The sequence below is a fragment of the Xenopus tropicalis genome, chromosome 9 (genome assembly GCF_000004195.4).
Source record: "Xenopus tropicalis strain Nigerian chromosome 9, UCB_Xtro_10.0, whole genome shotgun sequence".
In the NCBI taxonomy this organism is placed as follows: Eukaryota; Metazoa; Chordata; class Amphibia; order Anura; family Pipidae; genus Xenopus; species Xenopus tropicalis.
The window spans coordinates 7,757,398-7,767,799 of NC_030685.2; the positions used below are offsets into that span (position 1 = coordinate 7,757,398).

The following is a 10,402-nucleotide window of genomic DNA, read 5'->3' on the forward strand; positions in this document are numbered from 1 at the left end:
GTTTATACCCTGGTGCCGGCCTACCAGTCATGGCTCTCCTCATACAATGCAACAGAAAATACAATCAACGTAGACAATCCAGGCACCACAACAGCAGCAACCACCCAGGGGGCAACCGCATCTTCTGGATCTTCCTCAAGTAAATCTGCCTTCCTGCCCGGTGCTTCCTGCTCTGTATCAGGCTCATAGCGATGGCTAAGGACTAAGCTACATCTAGTAAATACTGTAACAGCTGGGGCTTCTTATGATTGCAGCCATTCTGTTACTACCAGAAACATAAGATTAAAAAAAAAGTTTTATTGTGCAATATTGCTTTAAGAATACAGCCCTGATGTTGCTGGACTACAGCTCCCAGCATGCCTCACCCTTCATTATATGTTACATTATTCTGGGATTTGTAGTCCAGCAACAGCTGAGTAACGTTTGGTTGAGCCGCGCTGTGCAGCAGGGTTTATATAAATATATATCAGACTAAGTGGTTAGGCAGCAGGTTCTGTTGGGCCTATGGATGATATTTTTGCTGCTAAACTCTGTAACCCCGACGTTTCTCTCCCCCAGCCTTTGTCTCCCCCACAATTCTAAGTACAACTCCTGCGCCACCGGCTTGTGGTTCCCCATTGGTCTCAAGTAGGATAGTGGGCGGTACTGATGCCAGAGAGGGGGCGTGGCCCTGGCAGGTCAGTCTGCGCTACAGAGGGTCCCACATCTGCGGGGGGTCTGTGATTGGCACTCAGTGGATTCTGACTGCCGCCCACTGCTTTCGACGGTAAGTGTCTCTTTTCCTCAATGGAGTTTTAAAGGGAGGGTTTACCTTCAAGTTAATTTTTAGTAGCTTATATAACGGCTCATTCTATGCAACTTTTCTGTTGGTCTTTATAATTTGTTTGTTATAGTTTTTCAGTTATTTGCTGTCTTCTTCTACCTATGTCCAGCTTTAAATTGGGGGTCACTGACCCCGGCATCCAGAAAACTATTGTTACGCGAGGCTACAGTTTTATTGTTAATTCTCATAAATTATTTTTGTATTCAGGCCTCTCCTATTCATTCAAACCACTCCTTGGTTGCTAAGGTAATTTGGACCCTAGCAACCATATAGCTGCTAAAACTCTAAACAGGAGAGCAACAAAAACTAAAATAACTAAAAAAAACTACAAATAATACAAAATGAAGACCAATTGCAAACTGTCTCAGAATGTGACTCTCTATATCATGCTAAAAAGTAACTTAGCTGTAAGAAATGTATTATTATTTCTAATATTATTTCCTATTTATCGTGTTGTATCCCCATACAAGTATATTGGACACAGAGCATTGTGGGTTAGGCAGAATTTTTTAAATGTAGGGATAAAGAAGCTCCTATAGCTGAAGAATAAATGTTCTTCTTTTCTTCTACATCAGTGAAACAGGACAATGTGGCACCTTGTGGAATAACATAAATTACATTATTTGGTTTCCTTGTACTGGATTGGGCTTCATTGGATGATCCACACTGAACTTTATTTTTCTACAGTTCCCAGTCCCCATCAGACTTTGAGGTTCGGCTGGGCGCCTACCGGTTGGCTGAGACAAGCCCCAATGAGATCACATACACGGTGGATAGAATCATTGTGAACCCCCAGTTTGACAGTTCACCTCATTATGGAGACATTGCCTTAATCAGACTAACGAGCCCCATCACCTACACCCCGTACATCCTACCTGTCTGCCTGCCTTCAACATCTAACTGCTTTCCTGACGGCATGGAATGCTGGGTAACTGGATGGGGCACAATTTCCTTATATGGTGAGTGTGTAAGCCAATAAGTGACCTCCTATTTTGTGACAAACCACTTTAAAGGAGACATATCCTATAAAAATTAAGAATGTACCAGGGAATTATACTCCTCTAGATATAGAAGGATTGTGCTTAAAGTTGTGTTTCAGACTGATTTATTGAGAGATTCCCCCCAAACCCCACTAGCCCCGCCCATCTGTGCCACTTCCTGCTGGCTGAATTCTCTGGATGAGCTGGGGAGCCGGCAGCCCTCCGTACCCTGCACTGTAGGATAGGAACCAATCAGCAGCTAGGATGACCTGATAGGGAACTGAAGCCCGCCTGTGCTTGTGTGACTGCAGGGCTGTGATTGGCTACTCCCCCTCCTACTGTGCTTCTGGCAGGGACCGTTAGGACACGCCCACCCCTCATTTGAAACCCAGACAGGGACCTGAGAGGATCTATAGGGAGCTCCAATAAAGGGGCCATTGTTACAGATAGGGTTAATGTTTAGCCCAAAGGGAAACCAGCACCGGATATTATTCATAATTGCCTACAGGGTTAGGGTTTTCCCATTTATCCAATATGTCTCCTTTAAAGTATCTTCTTCCCCCGGTGTCATTCAGATGCAAGACAATTTACCAATGAAAATTCTACTGATAACAACCTCATTATAGATGCAAGAGAAGTGACCAATGAGAATGCTGATTCCCTGTGTCAGGCCCCTTGCTGGTACCTTACATATAGAGATAATGATGGCATTTTCCCGTCATTATATGGCACAGGAATCAGACATGGGGATAAAGGGACAGACTTGTTCAGTGCTGGGAAACTGTGCTTCATGCTTAGATTTCTCGTTTCTCTTCAGTGAATCTACCATATCCTAAGACCCTGCAAGAAGTGATGACCCCACTCATTAACAGGACAAGATGTGACCAAATGTACCACATTGACTCCCCGGTCAGTGCCAGTAGTGAGATAATTCCGTCAGACCAGATCTGTTCTGGATATTCCGATGGGGGAAAAGACTCCTGTAAGGTAGGTCTGATGTCTTCTGCTCCAATATTTCATCAGCATTCTTAAAGGGGATGTAAACCCAACTATAACACTGCCCCACTGCGCCCCCTAGTTTTGCTATAGAAGTTGCCAAAAAACATAATTATAGATGGAAGAAAATTCACCAATGAGAATTCTATAGACAAAAAACTTAATTATAGATGCAAGAGAAGTGACCAATGAGAATGCTGATTCCCAGCACTGTGTCAGGCCCCTTGCTGGTACCTTACATATAGAGATAATGATGTCATTTTCCCGTCATTATATGGCACAGGAATCAGACATGGGGATAAAGGGACAGACTTGTTCAGTGCTGGGAAACTGTGCTTAATGCTCCCAACTCCAATTAAACTCCCTCAAACCCTGTGGAAGACCTGAGTAGAGAAACTCCTGAGTTTCAAATTTCGGTTATTGTATTTTATTTCTGTTTCTATGACCAGGAATTCCTCATCTGGCAGCAGCTCTCTGCAATAAATGCCCCTTTTTGTCTTCCAGGGAGACTCAGGGGGGGCCCCTTGTCTGTAAATTACGGGGAGTCTGGTATCAAATTGGCATTGTGAGTTGGGGAATTGGATGTGCTTATAAAAACCAACCTGGAGTTTATACCCTGGTGCCGGCCTACAAGTCATGGCTCTCCTCATACAATGCAACGGAAAATACAATCAACGTAGACGAACACTGCTCCACAACCGCCGCCACCACCACACAGAGGACAACCATATCTTCCTCTGCTTACTTGAGTAAATCTGCCTTCCTGCCAAGTGCCTGCTTCCTGCTCTGCATCTGGCTCATAGCGATGGCTAAGGACTAAACTACATCTAGTAGAGGCTATTATCCCCACTGGCACCATCTCTCCCTACTATACCTTCTATCCCACAGCCCCAGTCCCTTTCCAGAGGCTATTATCCCCCCACTGCTACTATAGCCACCATCTCTCCCTACTATACCTGCTATCCCACAGCCCCAGTCCCTTCCCAGAGGCTATTATCCCCCCACTGCTACTATAGGCACCATCTCTCCCTACTATACCTGCTATCCCACAGCCCCAGTCCCTTCCCAGAGGCTATTATCCCCCCACTGCTACTATAGGCACCATCTCTCCCTACTATACCTGCTATCCCACAGCCCCAGTCCCTTCCAGAGGCTATTATCCCCCCACTGCTACTATAGGCACCATCTCTCCCTACTATACCTGCTATCCCACAGCCCCAGTCCCTTCCCAGAGGCTATTATCCCCCCACTGCTACTATAGGCACCATCTCTCCCTACTATACCTGCTATCCCACAGCCCCAGTCCCTTCCCAGAGGCTATTATCCCCCCACTGCTACTATAGGCACCATCTCTCCCTACTATACCTGCTATCCCACAGCCCCAGTCCCTTCCCAGAGGCTATTATCCCCCCACTGCTACTATAGGCACCATCTCTCCCTACTATACCTGTTATCCCACAACCCCAGTCCCTTCCCAGAGGCTATTATCCCCCCACTGCTACTATAGGCACCATCTCTCCCTACTATACCTGCTATCCCACAGCCCCAGTCCCTTCCCAGAGGCTATTATCCCCCCACTGCTACTATAGGCACCATCTCTCCCTACTATACCTGCTGTCCCACAGCCCCAGTCCCTTCCCAGAGGCTATTATCCCACTGCTACTATAGGCACCATCTCTCCCTACTATACCTGCTATCCCACAGCCCCAGTCCCTTCCCAGAGGCTATTATCCCCCCACTGCTACTATAGGCACCATCTCTCCCTACTATACCTGCTATCCCACAGCCCCAGTCCCTTCCCAGAGGCTATTATCCCCCCACTGCTACTATAGGCACCATCTCTCCCTACTATACCTGCTATCCCACAGCCCCAGTCCCTTCCCAGAGGCTATTATCCCCCCACTGCTACTATAGGCACCATCTCTCCCTACTATACCTGCTATCCCACAGCCCCAGTCCCTTCCCAGAGGCTATTATCCCCCCACTGCTACTATAGGCACCATCTCTCCCTACTATACCTGCTATCCCACAGCCCCAGTCCCTTCCCAGAGGCTATTATCCCCCACTGCTACTATAGGCACCATCTCTCCCTACTATACCTGCTATCCCACAGCCCCTGTCCCTTCCCAGAGGCTATTATCCCCCCACTGCTACTATAGGCACCATCTCTCCCTACTATACCTGCTATACCCCAGCCCCAGTCCCTTCCCAGAGGCTATTATCCCCCCACTGCTACTATAGGCACCATCTCTCCCTACTATACCTGCTATCCCACAGCCCCAGTCCCTTCCCAGAGGCTATTATCCCCCCACTGCTACTATAGGCACCATCTCTCCCTACTATACCTGCTATCCCACAGCCCCAGTCCCTTCCCAGAGGCTATTATCCCCCCACTGCTACTATAGGCACCATCTCTCCCTACTATACCTGCTATACCCCAGCCCCAGTCCCTTCCCAGAGGCTATTATCCCCCCCACTGCTACTATAGGCACCATCTCTCCCTACTATACCTGCTATCCACAGCCCCAGTCCCTTCCCAGCGGCTATTATCCCCCCACTGCTACTATAGGCACCATCTCTCCCTACTATACCTGCTATCCCACAGCCCCAGTCCCTTCCCAGAGGCTATTATCCCCCCACTGCTACTATAGGCACCATCTCTCCCTACTATACCTGCTATCCCACAGCCCCAGTCCCTTCCCAGAGGCTATTATCCCCCCCACTGCTACTATAGGCACCATCTCTCCCTACTATACCTGCTATCCCACAGCCCCAGTCCCCTTCCCAGAGGCTATTATCCCCCCCACTGCTACTATAGGCACCATCTCTCCCTACTATACCTGCTATCCCACAGCCCCAGTCCCTTCCCAGAGGCTATTATCCCCCACTGCTACTATAGGCACCATCTCTCCCTACTATACCTGCTATCCACAGCCCCAGTCCCTTCCCAGAGGCTATTATCCCCCCACTGCTACTATAGGCACCATCTCTCCCTACTATACCTGCTATCCCACAGCCCCAGTCCCTTCCCAGAGGCTATTATCCCCCCACTGCTACTATAGGCACCATCTCTCCCTACTCATACCTGCTATCCCACAGCCCCAGTCCCTTCCCAGAGGCTATTATCCCCCACTGCTACTATAGGCACCATCTCTCCCTACTATACCTGCTATCCCACAGCCCCAGTCCCTTCCCAGAGGCTATTATCCCCCCACTGCTACTATAGGCACCATCTCTCCCTACTATACCTGCTATCCCACAGCCCCAGTCCCTTCCCAGAGGCTATTATCCCCCACTGCTACTATAGGCACCATCTCTCCTACTATACCTGCTATCCCACAGCCCCTGTCCCTTCCCAGAGGCTATTATCCCCCCACTGCTACTATAGGCACCATCTCTCCCTACTATACCTGCTATCCCACAGCCCCAGTCCCTTCCCAGAGGCTATTATCCCCCCACTGCTACTATAGGCACCATCTCTCCCTACTATACCTGCTATCCCACAGCCCCAGTCCTTCCCAGAGGCTATTATCCCCACACTGCTACTATAGGCACCATCTCTCCCTACTATACCTGCTATCCCACAGCCCCAGTCCCTTCCCAGAGGCTATTATCCCCCCACTGCTACTATAGGCACCATCTCTCCCTACTATACCTGCTATCCCACAGCCACAGTCCCTTCCCAGAGGCTATTATCCCACTGCTACTATAGGCACCATCTCTCCCTACTATACCTGCTATCCCACAGCCACAGTCCCTTCCCAGAGGCTATTATCCCACTGCTACTATAGGCACCATCTCTCCCTACTATACCTGCTATCCCACAGCCCCAGTCCCTTCCCAGAGGCTATTATCCCCCCACTGCTACTATAGGCACCATCTCTCCCTACTATACCTGCTATCCCACAGCCCCAGTCCCTTCCCAGAGGCTATTATCCCCCACTGCTACTATAGGCACCATCTCTCCCTACTATACCTGCTATCCCACAGCCCCAATCCCTTCCCAGAGGCTATTATCCCCCCACTGCTACTATAGGCACCATCTCTCCCTACTATACCTGCTATCCCACAGCCCCAGTCCCTTCCCAGAGGCTATTATCCCCCCACTGCTACTATAGGTACTATCTCTCCCTACTATACCTGCTATCCCACAGCCCCAGTCAAATCCCAGAGGCTATTATCCCCCCACTGCTACTATAGGCACCATCTCTCCCTACTATACCTGCTATCCCACAGCCCCAGTCCCTTCCCAGAGGCTATTATCCCCACACTGCTACTATAGGCACCATCTCTCCCTACTATACCTGCTATCCCACAGCCCCAGTCCCTTCCCAGAGGCTATTATCCCCCCACTGCTACTATAGGCACCATCTCTCCCTACTATACCTGCTATCCCACAGCCCCAGTCCCTTCCCAGAGGCTATTATCCCCCCACTGCTACTATAGGCACCATCTCTCCCTACTATACCTGCTATCCCACAGCCCCAGTCCCTTCCCAGAGGCTATTATCCCCCCACTGCTACTATAGGCACCATCTCTCCCTACTATACCTGCTATCCCACAGCCCCAGTCCCTTCCCAGAGGCTATTATCCCCACTGCTACTATAGGCACCATCTCTCCCTACTATACCTGCTATCCCACAGCCCCAATCCCTTCCCAGAGGCTATTATCCCCCCACTGCTACTATAGGCACCATCTCTCCCTACTATACCTGCTATCCCACAGCCCCAGTCCCTTCCCAGAGGCTATTATCCCCCCACTGCTACTATAGGTACTATCTCTCCCTACTATACCTGCTATCCCACAGCCCCAGTCAAATCCCAGAGGCTATTATCCCCCCACTGCTACTATAGGCACCATCTCTCCCTACTATACCTGCTATCCCACAGCCACAGTCCCTTCCCAGAGGCTATTATCCCCCCACTGCTACTATAGGCACCATCTCTCCCTACTATACCTGCTATCCCACAGCCCCAGTCCCTTCCCAGAGGCTATTATCCCCCCACTGCTACTATAGGCACCATCTCTCCCTACTATACCTGCTATCCCACAGCCCCAGTCCCTTCCCAGAGGCTATTATCCCCCCACTGCTACTATAGGCACCATCTCTCCCTACTATACCTGCTATCCCACAGCCCCAGTCCCTTCCCAGAGGCTATTATCCCCCCACTGCTACTATAGGCACCATCTCTCCCTACTATACCTGCTATCCCACAGCCCCAATCCCTTCCCAGAGGCTATTATCCCCCCACTGCTACTATAGGCACCATCTCTCCCTACTATACCTGCTATCCCACAGCCCCAGTCCCTTCCCAGAGGCTATTATCCCCCCACTGCTACTATAGGTACTATCTCTCCCTACTATACCTGCTATCCCACAGCCCCAGTCAAATCCCAGAGGCTATTATCCCCCCACTGCTACTATAGGCACCATCTCTCCCTACTATACCTGCTATCCCACAGCCCCAGTCCCTTCCCAGAGGCTATTATCCCCCCACTGCTACTATAGGCACCATCTCTCCCTACTATACCTGCTATCCCACAGCCCCAGTCCCTTCCCAGAGGCTATTATCCCCCCACTGCTACTATAGGCACCATCTCTCCCTACTATACCTGCTATCCCACAGCCACAGTCCCTTCCCAGAGGCTATTATCCCCCCACTGCTACTATAGGCACCATCTCTCCCTACTATACCTGCTATCCCACAGCCCCAGTCCCTTCCCAGAGGCTATTATCCCACTGCTACTATAGGCACCATCTCTCCCTACTATACCTGCTATCCCACAGCCCAGTCCCTTCCCAGAGGCTATTATCCCCCCACTGCTACTATAGGCACCATCTCTCCCTACTATACCTGCTATCCCACAGCCCCAGTCCCTTCCCAGAGGCTATTATCCCACTGCTACTATAGGCACCATCTCTCCCTACTATACCTGCTATCCCACAGCCCCAGTCCCTTCCCAGAGGCTATTATCCCACTGCTACTATAGGCACCATCTCTCCCTACTATACCTGCTATCCCACAGCCCCAGTCCCTTCCCAGAGGCTATTATCTCCCCACTGCTACTATAGGCACCATCTCTCCCTACTATACCTGCTATCCCACAGCCCCAGTCCCTTCCCAGAGGCTATTATCCCCCCACTGCTACTATAGGCACCATCTCTCCCTACTATACCTGCTATCCCACAGCCCCAGTCCCTTCCCAGAGGCTATTATCCCCCCACTGCTACTATAGGCACCATCTCTCCCTACTATACCTGCTATCCCACAGCCCCCAGTCCCTTCCCAGAGGCTATTATCCCCCCACTGCTACTATAGGCACCATCTCTCCCTACTATACCTGCTATCCCACAGCCCCAGTCCCTTCCCAGAGGCTATTATCCCCCACTGCTACTATAGGCACCATCTCTCCCTACTATACCTGCTATCCCACAGCCCCAGTCCCTTCCCAGAGGCTATTATCCCCCCACTGCTACTATAGGCACCATCTCTCCCTACTATACCTGCTATCCCACAGCCCCAGTCCCTTCCCAGAGGCTATTATCCCCCACTGCTACTATAGGCACCATCTCTCCCTACTATACCTGCTATCCCACAGCCCCAGTCCCTTCCCAGAGGCTATTATCCCCCCACTGCTACTATAGGCACCATCTCTCCCTACTATACCTGCTATCCCACAGCCCCAGTCCCTTCCCAGAGGCTATTATCCCCCACTGCTACTATAGGCACCATCTCTCCCTACTATACCTGCTATCCCACAGCCCCAGTCCCTTCCCAGAGGCTATTATCCCCCCACTGCTACTATAGGCACCATCTCTCCCTACTATACCTGCTATCCCACAGCCCCAGTCCCTTCCCAGAGGCTATTATCCCCCCACTGCTACTATAGGCACCATCTCTCCCTACTATACCTGCTGTCCCACAGCCCCAGTCCCTTCCCAGAGGCTATTATCCCACTGCTACTATAGGCACCATCTCTCCCTACTATACCTACTATCCCACAGCCCCAGTCCCTTCCCAGAGGCTATTATCCCCCCACTGCTACTATAGGCACCATCTCTCCCTACTATACCTGCTGTCCCACAGCCCCAGTCCCTTCCCAGAGGCTATTATCCCACTGCTACTATAGGCACCATCTCTCCCTACTATACCTGCTATCCCACAGCCCCAGTCCCTTCCCAGAGGCTATTATCCCCCCACTGCTACTATAGGCACCATCTCTCCCTACTATACCTGCTGTCCCACAGCCCCAGTCCCTTCCCAGAGGCTATTATCCCACTGCTACTATAGGCACCATCTCTCCCTACTATACCTGCTATCCCACAGCCCCAGTCCCTTCCCAGAGGCTATTATCCCCCCACTGCTACTATAGGCACCATCTCTCCCTACTATACCTGCTATCCCACAGCCCCAGTCCCTTCCCAGAGGCTATAATCCCCCACTGCTACTATAGGCACCATCTCTCCCTACTATACCTGCTATCCCACAGCCCCAGTCCCTTCCCAGAGGCTATTATCCCCCACTGCTACTATAGGCACCATCTCTCCCTACTATACCTGCTATCCCACAGCCCCAGTCCCTTCCCAGAGGCTATTATCCC

General features: G+C 50.8%; 1 protein-coding gene across 1 annotated transcript; it reads left to right on the plus strand.

Annotated features, from left to right (window-relative positions):
• Positions 1-29: 29 nt before the first annotated feature.
• Positions 30-3,670, plus strand: LOC116407648 (prostasin-like). The gene is made up of 4 exons (XM_031893379.1): positions 30-139; positions 1,511-1,782; positions 2,621-2,725; positions 3,249-3,670. The coding sequence occupies exons 1-4, from the start codon at positions 30-32 to the stop codon at positions 3,617-3,619; spliced, it is 858 nt and encodes a 285-aa protein (XP_031749239.1). The 3' UTR covers positions 3,620-3,670.
• Positions 3,671-10,402: the final 6,732 nt, after the last annotated feature.

What these genes read in the sequence shown, in the direction of transcription:
- LOC116407648 (XM_031893379.1), top strand. Translation starts at nt 30, where the DNA reads ATGGCTCTCCTCATACAATGCAACAGAAAATACAATCAACGTAGACAA. An exon ending in ATCTTCTGGATCTTCCTCAA is followed by an intron (nt 140 to 1,510) that starts GTAAATCTGCCT and finishes ATTTTTCTACAG; the next exon opens with TTCCCAGTCCCCATCAGACT. An exon ending in GGGCACAATTTCCTTATATG is followed by an intron (nt 1,783 to 2,620) that starts GTGAGTGTGTAA and finishes GTTTCTCTTCAG; the next exon opens with TGAATCTACCATATCCTAAG.